A 17,738-nucleotide genomic window follows, 5' to 3' on the forward strand; every position below is an offset into this window, starting at 1 on the left:
ATACAGTAAAAAACAGTAATATTGTGAAATATTATTACAATTTAAAATAACTGTTTTCTATTTGAATATATTTCACAAAGTAATTTATTCCTGTGATGGCAAAGCTGAATTTTCAGCATCATTACTCCAGTCTTCAGTGTCACATGATCCTTCAGAAATCATTCTAATATGCTGATCTGCTGCTCAAGAAACATTTAATGTGTACAATTGTACAAAATATTCAGGATTATTTGATGAATAGAAAGTTCAAAAGAACAGTCTTTATCTGAAATCTAATCTTTTGTAACATTATAAATGTCTTTACTGCCACTTTTGATTGATTTAATGCATCCTTGCTGAATAAAAGTATTAATTTCTTTAATTTCTTTTCAAAAAAATAAAAATAAAAATTCTTACTGACCCCAAACTTTTGAACGGTAGTGTATAATGCTACAGAAGCTTTGTATTTCAGATAAATGCTGTTCTTTTGAACTTTCTATTCATCAAGGAATCCTGAAAAAAAAGTACACAACTGTTTTCAACATTGAAAATAATCATAAATGTTTATTGAGCAGCAAATCAGCATATTAGAATGATTTCTGAAGGATCATGTGACACTGAAGACTGGAGTAACGATGCTGAAAATTCAGCTTTGCATCACAGGAATAAATTACTTTGTCAAATATATTTAAATAGTACACAGTTATTTTAAATTGTAATAATATTTCACAATATTACTGTTTTTTACTGTATTTTTAATTAAATAAATGTAGCCTTGGTGAGCAGACGAAACTTCTTTTAAAAACATTAAAAATCTTAGTGGTTCCAAACTTTTGGACTGTACTGTATATATATAGTTTTTTTAATTATTCCTTTTAAAATACATAAATAGCTCTAAACCTATTATACATGTCAAATGTGTTTTGCCCTCTATTTAATCACTGTGACATGTTGTGAAGGAAGTGGATCTGCTGTTCTGATTGGCTGGAAGAGGTGCTGGGGGCGGGGTTTGAGAGTAATCAGGATTATTGTGAGATTAGATCAGTTGGGCACTCAGCAAAATCCAGCCATTACTGCCACGAGTCATTCACAAAATATACAAACCTTACCATAACTCAAGTGTTAAGTGATGAATCATTTCTAATTTAAGATTCAAACTCATAAATGTCTTTCTGATATTTCAGCCATTTATGGCAAGAGAGTCACAGTGACATATTACACTATAACTCTAATTAATAAATAGAGTATGTGTAGAGGTGAATGTGAATAGTAAGGTGTTTTGCCATATTAGTAAGCTTTGTGTTTGGAGGAATCAGGCATGAGATTGCCTTACCCTTTTTCACTACCTTATATAGGACATCTCATGCTGTAATGTGATTGGCTAGCTAGAGAAAACACAATAAATACCACACTAGAATGTAATTGGCTGGAAAAGACAGCAGTTCCACATATCTTACACCATGGATCTTTGTTTACATGTATTGATTTTTAATAAACATCCTCTCAAACTAACCCAATGTGGACTCATTGGCCAGACAGAGAGCTTTAGCTTATCATTGATTTAACTGTTTGAGAGAAACAGTATCACTTAAGCGGACCCCTCCAAATCCCTGACACATTTTACTGAGCCAAATAATACCGTATGAATTAAGGTCTGAGGAATACTGATGAAGATAAGCAGTGTGCGAGTATCTATCCAACAATAACTTTGCTTCTGATTATTAGTTAATCTTTCGAACGAGTTAATGCTGTTTTAATGGTAGAGGGTACATCACCTGTCCAGTGTTTAACATATGGATTTGTTTCTAGTTAAAAGAATTTATGGCACATGTGAGGCGGACTCACGCCGCAGTACTCGTCTCCATTGAAGATCTGAGGGGGGAGAGGGTTGCCCTTTTCGGGTCGTTTCTCCTCAGGAATGTTCCGGTACATCCAGAACCTCTGATCCTCCAGCATGGTGATGTCAACCTCCTCAAAGCTGATCCGGTTGGCCTCAAGAAAGCCCACGATGGCCTGCTGCCGTTTCTTCACCTGAGGAATCACACAGTGAAGTTTTTTGGTCAATGATCTGCGATAGCTCTTAAATGATGTGTGTTATGAAGGTTATTAGGGCTACTCTCAAATTAGAAATTGAGTACAAGCATTTATGACCGTTTATGCATTTGCATAAATATTTATTTGAGTAATTATTCATTCAAATATCTCTTCAGAAAATTTGGACGAAACCGCTCAATTCATATGGAATAGTTCTCTTTATGAACTTTTTGAAGCGTCAAAGTGGTAGTTGTGTAGCTGTCTATGGAGGGACAGAAAGCTCTCAGATTTTATCAAAAATATCTTAATTTGTGTTCCGAAGATGAACGAAAGTCTTACGGGTGTGGAACGACATGAGGGTGAGTAAATGATGACAGAATTTTCATTTTTGGGTGAACTAACCCTTTAAGGAAACTCTGCTTTTTGTGTCTTTACTGAACTTATCACATTATTTTTATTTGACACATTTAACTCTGGTTGTGTGTCATGCGAAATACATTTGTAAAATGTTTTTACATTTTTACATTTATCACCTATTAAACGGTCCATTATTAACAATTTTTGGACTGATCAACCTTGTAATTGTTAGCCTTAAAACATTTTGAATATAACAGGGTTGGCAAAAAACAAGTTTCTATATATTACTATATAGTTATACATTTTTTGTGTGCATAAGAGTTCATATGTCAATTCTAAAAACAGATGGACATTCCCATTAGCCAGACGTAGGAGGAGAGTACTAGATCGACAAAGAGGGATTTATTTGAAAGTAAATGGAAGACATACTACTGAGACTTAACACACACCTTAAAAAATTCCTAAAACATTTAAAGCACATCAAATTTAACAGAAAACAATGAAAGACTTTGTGTGTAGTCTATTTGTGATTTTTTTTTTTACATCTGTTCTTTGTCTGGAGTCCTGTGTTATAGGTTCTGAATCATTCCCCATTAACATTAAATAAATATTTTGTCCTTATCTTACTCACCTGTCTGTCACCGTCTGCACTCACTGAGTGCCTTTGTACTATGTTTAAAAACTCGATAGATCCAATCCAGTGCAACAATGCCAAGCAAAGTAGACTTTCCAAAGTATAAACATGTCTTTTTAAAATTCCTAGCACTCGTAGTTAATGAGTGCATTAAGAATAGGCACACAGATATGAGAGAAGAATAACATTCCTTTTAAAAACACCTTCCTCATGAGAACAACACAGTAGACTTGAATTGATGCTTTCAGTTTTAACATTTAAAAAGCTATAAGACTGAACATTTGGATCACATTTTTGGAGCCAACAAATTGCTTTAAAGGGTTAATGAAAACTAAACATGAAAATTCTGTCTTCATTTACTATTGTTCCAAACCCTTATGAAATTCTTTCTTCTTTCATTACTTGAAAATACAGTTAAGGGGAGACACTACAGGCAAAAACACAGTTTTTTCAGGCACCTGTCAATTTTGAGATTTTTGCGCTTTTTGGCTTTTCATAAAGTGTTTTTTCAGACTGGTGGAAAGAAAACATCCAAAATACACTTTTAAAGGTGCCCTAGATTCAAAATTTGAATTTACCTTGGCATAGTTGAATAACAAGAGTTCAGTACATGGAAAAGACATACATTGAGTTTCAAACTCCATTCCTTTCTCTTTCTTATGTAAATCGCATTTGTTTAAAAGACTTCCGGAAAACACGTGGATCTCAACATAACACCGACTGTTACGTAACAGTCGGGATCATTAATATGTACGCCCACAATATTTGCATATGCCAGCCCATGTTCCCAACATTATGAAAGGCATTAGACAAGGGCAGCCAGTAACGTCTGGATCTGCACAGGTGAATCATCAGACTAGGTAAGCAAGCAAGAACAACAGCAAAAATGGCAGATGGAGCAATAATAACTGACATGATTCCATGATAAGCATGATATTTTTAGTGATATTTGTAAATTGTCTATCTAAATGTTTCGTTAGCATGTTGCTAATGTACTGTTAAATGTGGTTAAAGTTACCATCGTTTCTTACTGTATTCACGGAGACAAGAGAGCCATCGCTATTTTCAACACTTGCAGTCTGTATAATTCATAAACACATCTTCATTCTTTATAAATCTCTCCAACAGTGTAGCATTAGCCGTTAGCCACAGAGTATATAGCCTCAAACTCATAGAGAATCAAATATAAACATCAAAATAAATACTTTACTCACATAATTCGAAGCATGCATAAGTATGCATGACGAACATCTTGTAAAGATCCATTTGAGGGTTATATTAGCTGTGTGAACTTTGTAAATGTGCTGTAATATAATCGAGAGCTCGTGTGGCAGGGAGCACGCGAATTAAAGGGGCGGCGCGCTGAAAAAATCAGTGCATAGTTAATGATGCCCCAAAATAGGCAGTTAAAAAAATTAATTAAAAAAAATCTATGGGGTATTTTGAGCTGAAACTTCACAGATACATTCAGGGGACACCTTATGCTGCGTTCACACCAAACGCGAATAGAGCGTCAAATTCGCGTCTACCGCGTCTAGTTTGCCGCTTGAACATTTTGAATGAATTCGCGCGTCTAGAGCGAAATAGACGCGCGTAAAAAACAAGCGTTTGAAGCTAAATTGACGCGCGTCCGAGGCGAAATCCGCTTCTTGTGGGAGGGGCAAGTGCTAGGCGGTTGTCTGTTTGCAAGATGGCTGATGTTGATCGTGCGTTCATCGAGAGAGCTACCGCTTTGTATTTGCTCTGGAGAGCAGAACAGCGGCGTAGGGGTCAGCGTCGCGGGAAGGCCGCGGGTCGATAAACGTGTACGTGACTCAAAAGTAAAATGTGTATTTACAACTTACCAGGTAGCCCAATCTCCTCACCGACACTCTTCCAAGCGAGGTCCTTTTTATTCCTGTCTGAAGTATGAACTTGTGTCATAAATCTCTGGGTGACTGCTCACTGATAATATCAGTCGTTCCTCCATTTTGAATGAGTGACTCCGGGCGGGCCTGCTGCCACAGCAGCAAGCAGGCTCCTGATTGGTTAACGCGGCGCGAATTTACGCCAAAGTTCAAATTTTTCAACTCGGGCGTCAGACGCGAATTCGCGTCAAACGCTAAATGCACAAAAAGCACCATTCGCGCGTAACGCGCGAAACGCTCAATTCGCGTCATTCGCGCGAACTAGACGCGCGAATAAGGCGAATTCGCGTCTTCCACGCCGCGCTAAACGCCTCATTCGCGCCGCAAGACCTCCAGACGCGCGTAAACGCGTCTTTACATTGACTTAACATTGAAATCATTCGCGCCAGACGCTCTATTCGCGTTTGGTGTGAACACAGCATTAGACTTATATTACATCTTGTAAAAAAGCATTCTTGGGCACCTTTAATGTAATCAATCACCTGGGGATATATGGTGATATCTATTAGTTAATTTTTTTACCCTATTCACCTGGGGTGTCTCGCCTTAAGATATTCTTTAAAAAAATCACCTTTTTTTGTTTCACAGAGGAAAGAAACTCAGGTTTGGATAACACAAGGCTAAGAAACAGGGTTAGAATTGTTAACTAAACTAAAACCATAAAAAAATGCATTGAAATGAAATAAAACTTGCTTGTTGCCAAGAAAACATTTATCATTTTTGTTTTGTTCAAACTAAAGTACTAAAATAAATAACTAAAATGAAATAAAATAAAATAAAAAATACATATTAAAAATGTAAATTGAAATGAAAACAGAAAATCTAATTCAAAATATTAAAGGTGCCCTAGAACTTTTTTTTAAAAAGATGTAATATAAGTCTAAGGTGTCCCCTGAATGTGTCTGTGAAGTTTCAGCTCAAAATACCCCATATATTTTTTTTTAATTCATTTTTTTATCTGCCTATTTTGGGGCATAATTAGAAATGAGCCGATTCAGGGTGTGTGGCCCTTTAAATCTGGTGCTCCACGCCCCAAGAGCTCGCGCTTGCCTTAAACAACATAAAAAAAGTTCAAACAGCTAATATAACCCTCAAAATGGATCTTTACAAAGTGTTCGTCATGCAGCATGTCTAATCGCGTAAGTACAGTGTTTATTTTGATGTTTACATTGATTATGAATGAATTTGAGGCTGTGCTCCGTGGCTAACGGCTAATGCTACACTGTTGGAGAGATTTATAGAGAATGAAGTTGTGTTTATGCATTATACAGACTGCAAGTGTTTAAAAATGAAAATAGCGACGGCTCTTGTCTCCGTGAATACAGTAAGAAACGATGGTAATCTTTAACCACATTTAACAGTACATTAGCAACATGCTAACGAAACATTTAGAAAGAAAATTTACAAATATCACTAAAAATATCATGTTATCATGGATCATGTTAGTTATTATTGCTCCATCTGCCATTTTTTGCTATAGTCCTTGCTTGCTTACCTAGTCTGTTGATTCAGCTCTGCACAGATCCAGATGTTAATACTGGCTGCCCTTGTCTAATGCCTTTCATAATGTTGGGAACATGGGCTGGCATATGCAAATATTGGGGCGTACACCCCGACTGTTACGTAACAGTCGGTGTTATGTTGAGATTCGCCTGTTCTTCGGAGGTCTTTTAAACAAATGAGATTTATATAAGAAGGAGGAAACAATGGAGTTTGAGACTCACTGTATGTCTTTTCCATGTACTGAACTCTTGTTATTTAACTATGCCTAAGATAAATTCAATTTTTGAATCTAGGGCACCTTTAACAAAACTCTAATAATATATCAATTATTTTAAAAAATAACAAGTGTGTAACTGATGACCAAATGTTCATTTATGGCTGAACTATCTCTTTAAGATAAAAATGTGTGTGTACACCTTTAAATATTTAAACTAATAAACACACACAGACACATAAGTAATTCATTAGTAAATGTAATCCTTTAGCTGATGGTACACATGCATTATCCCTCCCTGTAAAAGACTGGTAACCTGCCTTAAAGTGGTGTTTTTCTACAAAAAATGAATTTTGTTGCTATAAATTAAAGTATTTAGGTTGATTCAGCAAAATTAAATCATATTTTGGACTTGGTTTCATACCAGCGTTTTTTTTTTTTTCTTTTCGATTACCAATTTTTTATTGCTCACAAGGCTCCAGGAACTCACACATTTTCAATCTGAGCACCTAAATGAGGCCTAGTTTCAACAGCAGGGCGTGACTTACAAAAACACACACCTACACACCATAGTTTGGCAGTATCAAAGTCCAGAGAGAGTGTTTCTGGACATGTCCAAATTGTGGAGGAGGACAGATGGAGTACAAAAACTCCCCTGCCTTACCTCGCCTTGCCTATCTTTGTCTCTCTGCTGACTTTGCAGGCCGTGTTGCTGAGCACTGCATGCAGAGCTGTTTAGATGAATTTTGTGCATAAAGATTCATACTCAGTGATGCATTGATGAGCGAATCACATATCTCTCACACATACACAAAGAAAAAGAAAGAAAAGGTAGAGCGGCTCTCTATTAAGCCCTGTCTGTGCTTTTTAAAAGCTCTATAAAAGTCCTGCCCTGATAAACAGAGAGCAGGACAATAGCGGCTCTGGCCTTGTGTCAGCCCAGCACAGTCACACAATGCAGCTTTTGTTTTATCCACAAAACAAAAGACTGAGAACATAGACATTCTCTGTCCATATGATTTATTTTAAGAACTCCACTTGTCTTTCTGCCACAACCTGTTTAATAAATAATCACGAATTGTGTAAATGCTGTCTATATCATCAAGACTTCTCTTCTGACTCTTTCTGCAAGTTACATCATTTCACCAGTAGGTGGCCAGCAGTGCGACCTTTATTAATTCAACCGTTTTGTTTAAAAATGCTGATTTGTTTATAAATGAAACAAGTCATCTGTCTTTATGAGCGAGTCTTTTAATCATTCGTTCAACCGTTTCATTCAAAAGCGCAGATTCATTCGGGAATTAAATGCCACTAACCTAGGCTACTGAATGTTGCTAGGAGATGCACAGCGATTCTACCACCATTTTGTTTGGAACTATGATGGATCAAAAACAAAAAGTAACCAGGCAAAATTACATTTAAAATGTAAGTTTCTTAATTTAACTTCTGTTATATTGAATTGAATTGCTGTATATGAGCAATATCACTAACAATCGTGCCGTTTTTCCTAATATCATGCAGCCTCTTAAAGGATTAGTCCACTTTTAAATACACTTTTCCTGATAAATTTACTCACCCCCATGTCATCCAAGATGTTCATGTCTTTCTTTCGTCAGTCGAAAAGAAATGAAGGTTTTTGAGGAAAACATTCCAGGATTTTTCTCCTTACAGTGGATTTCAATGGCTACCAACAGATTGAAGGTCAAAATTACAGTTTCAGTGCAGCTTCAAGGGCTTTAAACGATACCAGATGAGTAATAAGGGTCTTATCTAGCGAATCGATCGGTCATTTTCGAAAAAAAATACAACCGTTTATGCTTTATAAACAAAATATCGCCTTGAACGTACGCCTTCCCTATTCTACTTACGGAACGAACGCGGCGCCAGTTTCGTTTTTTTTCGTAACTTGAATAGGGAAGGCGTAGGACATTCAGCGTAAGCGTTATGAAGAATGCGGAAGCGGAAAGTACGTTCAAGGCTATATTTTGTTTATAAAGCATAAACGGTTGTATTTTTTTGGAAAATGACCGATCGATTCGCTAGATAAGACCCTTATTACTCATCTGGTATCATTTAAAGCCCTTGAAGCTGCACTGAAACTGTAATTTTGATCTTCAATCTGTTGGTAGCCATTGAAATCCACTGTAAGGAGAATAATCCTGGAATGTTTTCCTCAAAAACCTTCATTTCTTTTCGACTGACGAAAGAAAGACATGAACATCTTGGATGACATGGGGGTGAGTAAATTTATCAGGAAAAGTGTATTTAAAAGTGGACTAATCCTTTAACTATGGCCAATTCAAAGTCATTCTGATATTTTCAGAAATACAGCACTTTTGCTTGTATGATGTTGTTTTTATATACACAAAAATAATCAGTGTTATTTTAGTTTAGTAGGCTATTACTTATATACTTCTACAGTATTCATTAATGTTCTGAATAAATCTTTATTTTTATATTTTCATTTTCATTTGTAAGTAATTATATTTCAGTTATAGTTTTAGTCATTTAGTACTTAAATTTATTTATTTTAGATTGCCAAGGCAACATGATTAATGTTTAAGTTTTAAGTTTAACTTTTTATCTAATATTTAAATTTGATTCTATTTCAGCTTTATTTCAATTAATTAATTTAATAGTTAGCTAATTTTAGTTAACAATAACAACACTGGTATCCAGTAACAGGACAGGTTACAGAGGTTAAAGGTGCACTCATGCCATGTCGTAATTACCGTAATTATGAGATTTCAACTTGTAAAAAGCATTCACATCCTTGTAATCTCGTAGTTACAATTTGTAAGCTAGGAATTTTCTGAGAGTAATCGAAGCTACGGTAATTAGTTCACCCAAAAATAATGTCATTAATTACTCACCCTCATGTCATTTTACACCCGTAAGACCTTCGTTCATCTTCTGAACACAAATTAAGATATTTTTGATTAAATCCTATGGCTCAGTGAGGCCTGCATTTCACAGCAATGGTACGTCCTCTCTCAAGATCCATAAAGGTACTAAAAACATATTTAAAACAGTTCATGTGAGTACAGTGGTTCTACCTTAATATTATGAAGTGAGGAGAATATTTTTTTGTGTGGCAAAAAAACAAAATAACGTCTTTTTAACAATATCTAGTGATAGCCGATTTCAAAACAATGCTTCATGAAGCTTCGGAGCTTTACGAATCGAATCAGTGTTACGGAGCGCCAAAGTCACGTGATTTCAGCGGTTTGAAACGTGATCGGAATCACTGATTCGACACAAAAGATTCGTAAAGCTCCGAAGCAGTGTTTTGAAATCAGCCATGATGAGCCATCTCATGATATTGTTAAAAAGTCGTTATTTTTTGGGCGCACAAAAAAATATTCTCGTCGCTTTATAATATTAAGGTTGAACCACTGAACTCACATGAACTGTTTTAAATATGTTTTTAGTACCTTTAAGGATCTTGAGAGAGGAAATGTCATTGCTGGCATTTTATTCACATTAAAACACATAAATCAGCAAACATAAACAAGCTCAATGCCCAAAGGCGACAGCGGCAATGTTGCCTTTGGGCATTGAGCTTGTTTATGTTTGCTGATTTATGTGTCAAGATCCTTAAATGCTTGCTTAGTTGGGGACACTTGACATTTGATATTCAATAGTATTCTTGACATTTATTCAACAGTGCTTCTGATCTGCCTGCATTGACACTATTATTTAAGAGCTGCTGTGCAGCCAAATTATGTACCAGTTATCAATGTAAAGCTGCTTTGACACAATCTGCATTGTAAAAAGCGCTATATAAATAAAGGTGACTTGACTTGACTTGACTTGACTCAACCGTACATGCTTGATGCGCGAGAACAAACCTCATCGGTTCTTGCGGAAGCTCAATGTGCTGCGTAACACGAGAATGAACCTCACTGGTTCTCGCATGTCAAGAAAGCATGTTTGAGCTTCCATTTACCACAACTGATGTGTGAGTTGATGAAAGTTTATGTGAATAAAAGCCTAAATAAAGCGATCGTATAAAGCAATCGAGTCTCCTCAGAAAATTTGGACTAAACCGCTCAATTAATATGGATTAGTTTTACCATCTCTTTATGAGGGTGAGTAAATGACTACAGAATTTTCATTTTTGGGTGAACTATCCCTTTAAATAAACAGCATTTGGCTGGTCATGTGATCATGAGGCAACCTGCTCCATTCAGTTGAACTTTTATTAGGCTATACTGATATGACTGGATTCTTAATCTCATCTGAATGTACATCATCAAACATATTTTTTAAAAGTACATGAGCAAAACTTTTTAATGAGGGTAAAAATGACTAAGTGCACTTTAAAAGAAAGAGGTTGAGTGTGTCATTCTGTTCTCAATCAATAAGCTGAATGCGCTCTTACCACTCAGACTTTCTTAACACACTTACTGAGCCTATATCACTGTCGAACCCGTCTCACCACGCTGACTGAAAATCACTCTCAGCCCTTCACATGCATGTGTGCAACGGTTGGAGGTGGATGAGTGTAATGAGTGGAAAAGGTTAGTCAGGGGTATGACCTTTATAATCCCCTTCTGACCAAAGCTTATGAGAGCTAATGTGAGAATCAGGGTGTGTTTGTGTGGCTGAACGTGATAAAAGTAACTCTCACTCAGTTCATCCTAAAATTTGCTGTCGTTTAAACAGTGCACTGCATAGACCGGAGATCCTCTTTAGGTACAGATTGGTTTCATCAACCATCACTCACTTCACACAAACATCCTTTTGTTTTGACACAAAACACATGTTATGTAATGTAACAAACACATCTGTGATCTGAGTAAACGCACACACACACACTAGTCATTACGTACAGCAACTGACACATTTCATTTTTCTTTTCTAATTATCATCTAGTTTGCCTTCCACAAAAGAGGAAGAGCTTGAAAGAGATGTTTGCCTATATATGAGAGCAGTGTGTGCTGAGAACATGGAGACTTAAAAATAGCTCTTTTTGGGTAAACAATCCGGGTCTTGTAGAAATAAGGAGATAGCGGAAATCAGTGCATAACTCATTTAGACTATTACCTCATTCTGGCACTATTAGGTTACAATGATGAAAGTACTTCCCTCTCTGACTGCGAACATCCAAAAACACATGCTTCATCTCCATATCAGAGCTGTCAAATACACAGTGAGTCACTATACAAACATCATTTGATAACCATCAAACACCAAATGAATGACATTAAATACAGGAAAAAACTGACTCAAATTGCCCCTCCTTCCTCCCAATCCCTGTTCAGAGACTGTGATCTCCTCATTTAAAGAACTAAAAATCAATGTCACTGGAGCAACCAGCTATAAGGCTGAAATATAATCCCTGCTCTGAATGAATCAGGGTATTTCTTGTGTTTCCCTGCAGGCTGCACAACAGAGCGATTAAAACTGAGCTGATGCACGCCAGCGATTGTGGCATTGGAGTTGGCAGTGGGTTGGTTTGTACTGTAAACATGCACTTTGTCCAACCTCTAAGCTTTATGACTGGTTTCAGTGTGCCGAGGTGGACAACAGCTTTGGATTATCTCAAATAAAACATAAACCACATAACTATTAGATAGATTAAAAAGCATCTGACAGAAATCGTTGCTAAACATATAGATCAGAACTGAACTTGACACTGATTATGTAATGAAATTCATTATTGATTCATAATAAGTCATATCTATCCAGAATGTTCTGCATTGTGTTGCTTGAAAACAGGCTCAGCTCCAGCTTTAAGTTATAAAAGTGGACCAGAGGTATTTATTGATGCGTGCTTGACAATAATAAAACACAAAAATGTACCACCATGTTTTTAGAGCACCATGTTACAATTTCACATGAATAACTCCATACCATGGTTTATATAATTACCATGGTAATGCCATTTGACTCAACCTCTGTACCCAGGTGTCGCCTGCAATAGAGGGTGGGTTTGCCAGGGTGGGCTAAGTTCATGAAGTTAGGGGGGCTTACTTGAAAATAAACGCCACAAATGTATTGTTGTTGTTGACATATGCATATAACTAAAAATATAAGTAAAAAACCTTACTGAGTGCCACAAATGTATCACAGCAGCAAAGTTATTCATATAAATCTATGTAATAGCTATATTATTACATTATCTGTTTAACGTGATATTTAAATAATTAATATATAGACTAGATTAGAATAACATAACAGCTCACTGAATAAAAAAAAAAAAACTATTGTTTGAAATTATTCCTAGCTGTCTCCAGTTTCACTACACGCAACTCTGAAAGGCGCGATGTAAACATGTTACTCACCGCGACAGACCCGGACGAGGAGGCGATATAGACTCTGATGACCATTCTAATCCTCACTTGCCCTCTCGAGAAAGAATGAAGCCTGGAAAAGGTTGGGCTCTCCCTTTCTATAGACTTCTTTGGACCTGCGGTGACGTCAAATTCACCCTTTGAAATTAAAAGTGAGTGCGCGCACCCAGTGAGCTATAATAAAGCCGCTCGCGCTCCATCAGTGCACTTCACTCCACCGTCGGGAGCGCGAGACACTCACAGCGCTTAGCTCCAGCTCAAAAAGGGAATCATGGGAAATGTAGTTTCAGTCCTTGTTATCGTTAATCCGTCGTGGGGGATTATAATGTCAAAAACTGTGTAAATCCTCCTCTCAAGCATAAATATTGTCATAGTTAGGATGTTGCTGCCAAGTCAATATTGTGATTTCTTGATATGACAAAATGCAGAATAGCCTATAAGGAAATAGGCCTATAGGGAAACACTGTTATAATGTTGCCACCACGTGTTTGCAACCCTGCTTAGGAAGTGTTGTGACCATCTTAAATGGATTTGCTTAAAGGTGCCATCGAATTGAAAATTGAATTTACCTCGGCATAGTTGAATAACAAGAGTTCAGTACATGGAAATGACATACAGTGAGTCTCAAACTCCATTGTTTCCTTCTTATATAAATCTAATTCGTTTAAAAGACCTCTGAAGAACAGGCGAATCTCAACATAACACCGACTGTTACGTAACAGTCGGGATCATTAATATGTACGCCCCCAATATTTGCATATGCCAGCTCATGTTCAAGGCATTACACAAGGGCAGCCAGTATTAACGTCTGGATCTGTGCACAGCTGAATCATCAGACTAGGTAAGCAAGCAAGGACAACAGTGAAAAATGGCAGATGGAGCATTAATAACTGACATGATCCATGATAACATGATATTTTTAGTGATATTTGTAAATTGTCTTTCTAAATGTTTCGTTAGCATGTTGCTAATGTACTGTTAAATGTGGTTAAAGTTACCATCGTTTCTTACTGTATTCACGGAGACAAGAGCCGTCGCTATTTTCATTTTTAAACACTTGCAGTCTGTATAATTCATAAACACAACTTCATTCTTTATAAATCTCTCCAACAGTGTGTAATGTTAGCTTTAGCCATGGAGCACTATCAAACTCGTTCAGAATCAAATGTAAACATCCAAATAAACACCGTACTTACGCGATTAGACATGCTGCATGACGAACACTGTAAAGATCCATTTTGAGGGTTATATTAGCTGTGTGAACTTTGTTTATGCAGTGATAGAGTCGAGAGCTCGGGAGTGGGCAGAGAGCGCGAGCAATTAAAGGGGCCGCAGCCTGAATCGGCGCATTTCTAATTATGCCTCAAAATAGGCAGTTAAAAAAATTAATTAAAAAAATTCATGGGGTATTTTGAGCTGCAACTTCACAGACACATTCAGGGGACACCTTAGACTTATATTACATCTTGTAAAAAAATGTTCGATGGCACCTTTAAACATTAAATGTTACACAAATTTTACAAAGAGATTTTCAGATGTCCACTTGATTGATACTGTATTAAACACAATACAGTAATAGCACAATAATACTGTGTGTAATTAGCAAACCAATGAATAAAATTATATAAAATCATGGGAAAACTATAAAATATATACAAAAAGAATAATACAGCTTCAATTATTGCAAACGCAACCGAGATTGTTCCCGTTAGACTAGCGGAGAAGAACTTCAAGTTGAATGTTACGTCTTTGATATCAGAATGAATGAGGACGTGATTCCATCAAAGACCTCTACAACCGGTGAAGGTACAACTCTCTGGAAACCCAAGTCAGACTGTAGAAAATGCTCAGGCTGCCTCCAGTCTACCAGAGTATGTCAATTTACCCTTATTAGCTGATAATTATGGGGCAAGCACCAATCCAAACTCAATCCCTCTAGCGCCACCAACTGTCCAACTTTGCACTCACATTTATGCTAATAAATTTTGAACCGTAAGAGCTAGAATCAACCCCCCCCCCATCCCCCGATTCCTTGGCTCATAATGATTCGATTGCACAATTGTCATTTTCCGTCATGAAAAATTTTCCGCCATTTTGAATTCCCCTGCCCCCAAAAAAACTTTTTTGAATTTGTACTAGACGGTTTGTCCAATTCTCTCCAAAATTGGCTCCGATCATCTTCAGACCTGGCAACAATTTTTTTAAAAGCTTTTTGATAAATGTAACCATTCGCGAAAAATGCGCAAATTAATTCGACAAAGAGCACGCCAAAGTAGATGTGAGGCTCTGCAATGCTTTAGAGTATTGGGAAGAGTCTTAGAACATGTCATCACAAACATGACCTAAGGCTACATGCAGCGTTTCGGCACAGCGCCACCTACTGGTCAGGAGATATGAAAAAATGTTTGCTTATAATTTCTGAACGGTTTGCCCAAAAATCATAAAATATCTCATATACTGGCCATTTTGGGCGTTGTCCATTTTGAATTTTGTAGTAAAAGGCTGTATTTAATGAATGCAATATTTACATGCTTATAACATTATGTGGTTGACATATTTTCACAGGAGTCATCTCCTTAGATTCCTGAATCCTTGATGAGTCCAACGATACCAAACATCCTATACTTCGCCTTATGGTTTGTCCTACGTTGTGGGTTTTGCGTTTTAAAAAAATTGTGAATATCTTCAAAACCGCTACTCTTATAGAGACGAAACCACCGTAGGAAAATCAAAAACATAGTGTATTGACACGCTAATGGCCAAATGTCAAAATTTTGATTGTAAGAGGCAAAAAAAGTAATCAAAGTTGAATGTGGGTCATATTTATGTGCTCATTAAAATGTCTACAACTCAAAGGAAATTAAATATTTTCATCAAATTTGACACACGGGGGCATTCTGAGGACACACAAAAAAGCGGCGGGACTGCGCCACTTGGTGGCGCTATAATTGAAATCGGTTCTATCTACAGTACAGTTGGTCTATTTGACTTCAAAATTGTTATGCAGTGTCTTTATCTCAGTTGCTATCATAGTTCATTATGATACTGATGTACTTGATAAACATAGCCATCATTTTAAATGCAAAACGATAAAAAAAAGATCCAAAGTTGTAACTCTGCAATGATTTTGAATATTGACACCAAACTCTCTGTGTCATTGTTATGCCACACTGACAATAACACATCAATTTGGTTACAGTGCCACCTTTTGGTCCAACGTGTCAAGCAATTGATTGTATTTGTGTTTTTTTTCAACCATTTTGCCTAAAATTATGTAAAAATGTATAAAACTGATAATTTTACAGTTGTTCTTGATGCTCCATGCGATGTTTGTTTTGCTCCTCATTTTGCCTCTGCTGTGTTTGGCCCCAATGATTGCTCCTCACAGCTATTTTTCTGATTATGTTCAAAATTGACAAATTTAGCTCTCCTGAGAAAACTTCAGACTGAAATCTACATTGATCTATTGAACTAGTGATCAGGTGTTTTTAAATCTCATCTGAAATTATCAATGTTGGAGGAATCGTAAAAGCTATGTAACAATGATGGTCAAATTGTTGGATTCCCTAATAAAAAGATTTTAAACATGAGCAGTGTTGGGAGTAATGCATTACAAGTAACGTGACTTATGTGATAAGACTACTTTTTGGATGGAACATGTAAGGTAATGCACTAGGACCGTGCATTACATAATCAGATTACTTTTGAGATGTTTCAAGTAAAGTAACACATTGAAAGTAATAACATGCATTATGTAATCAGATTACTTTTTTGATGTAACGGCAATTTACAATCTAACCACACAAAAATGTTTATTTACAGACAAAAACAGTTGCTTTTTTCAAGATTTTCAAGAACAGTGTATATAGTGATAATATAATATAGTATAGTGATGCATGATGTCCAATTTAATGGACAGATGATTAATCAGAATTTCCTCCCAATCTAAAATCATTACTTGGAAAAGTTGACAATGAAATGACTCCTTAGACGTTACAATATTTTTTTCAAATTTTCGCTAAAAAAACAATGAAACAAAACAGGCCATCATTAAAGTCAGAAAACAAAACCAACAGTTTGAATTGTTTCAAACTTGACTGTCATTAAAATCTCATAACGGAATAAAACCGACCATCATTGAGATCTTTTAATGGAACAAAACCAACTGTCATTGAAATCTCGTTAAGGAACAAAACTGACCATTATTGAGATCTCATAACCAAAGTTATTGAAATTTTGAAAAACCAACCGTCTTTGAAATCTTTTAACAGAACAAAACCGACTGACACTGAAAACCAACCGTCATTGAGATCTCGTAACAGAACAAAACCGTCATTAATATAAGAAACAAAGCCAAGTGGCACTGAAATATCGCAATGGAAAAAAATGGAAAAAAACTGCCATTATTTAAATCTTGTAAAGGAACAAAATGGACTGTCATTGAAATGTTAGAATGGAACGAAACCGACCGTCATTGAAATCTCTTAATGGAACAAAACCAACTGTCATTACAATCTTTTCATTTGCTGATTACTCATATCTGTGTTTGTCATTGTAGTGTATTGTTTTCTGCATGGTTTTTATCTTCAGTCTAACTGATTTCTGCAATACAGTGTGATCTCATGTTGCGGTAAAACAAAGTTTGTAATTTAAATGTATTAATGGCACAACACAATTATTACTTTTAAATGACATCACATCAGTGATTCATGCTATTACAAAATCATCATCTGATCTCATTTCAGCTTTCTTTGCTACTGCAAATGACAGCAGCCAGAGAAGACGAACATATAATAAGACTTAAGAGCCCA

The 17,738-nt window shown here is 36.3% G+C and overlaps 1 protein-coding gene across 2 annotated transcripts in view; it reads right to left on the reverse strand.

The window, feature by feature from the left end:
- Positions 1-17,738, reverse strand: part of sh3bgrl2 (SH3 domain binding glutamate-rich protein like 2) — a 53,713-nt gene that overhangs the window by 1,983 nt on the left and 33,992 nt on the right. Inside the window, exons 1-2 of one of the 2 annotated variants that reach the window (XM_048178294.1) lie at positions 12,919-13,163; positions 1,825-2,010 (exon numbers count right to left, since the gene is read on the reverse strand). In XM_048178294.1, coding sequence (XP_048034251.1) covers positions 1,825-2,010; positions 12,919-12,963 — 231 coding nt within the window. In that variant the 5' untranslated portion in view covers positions 12,964-13,163. Of the gene's footprint in view, positions 1-1,824; positions 2,011-12,918; positions 13,164-17,738 lie in introns of those variants that run through there. The other variant, XM_048178295.1, reaches the window with a different exon arrangement.

This window comes from Megalobrama amblycephala, linkage group LG24, assembly GCF_018812025.1.
Source record: "Megalobrama amblycephala isolate DHTTF-2021 linkage group LG24, ASM1881202v1, whole genome shotgun sequence".
Lineage (NCBI taxonomy): Eukaryota > Metazoa > Chordata > Actinopteri > Cypriniformes > Xenocyprididae > Megalobrama > Megalobrama amblycephala.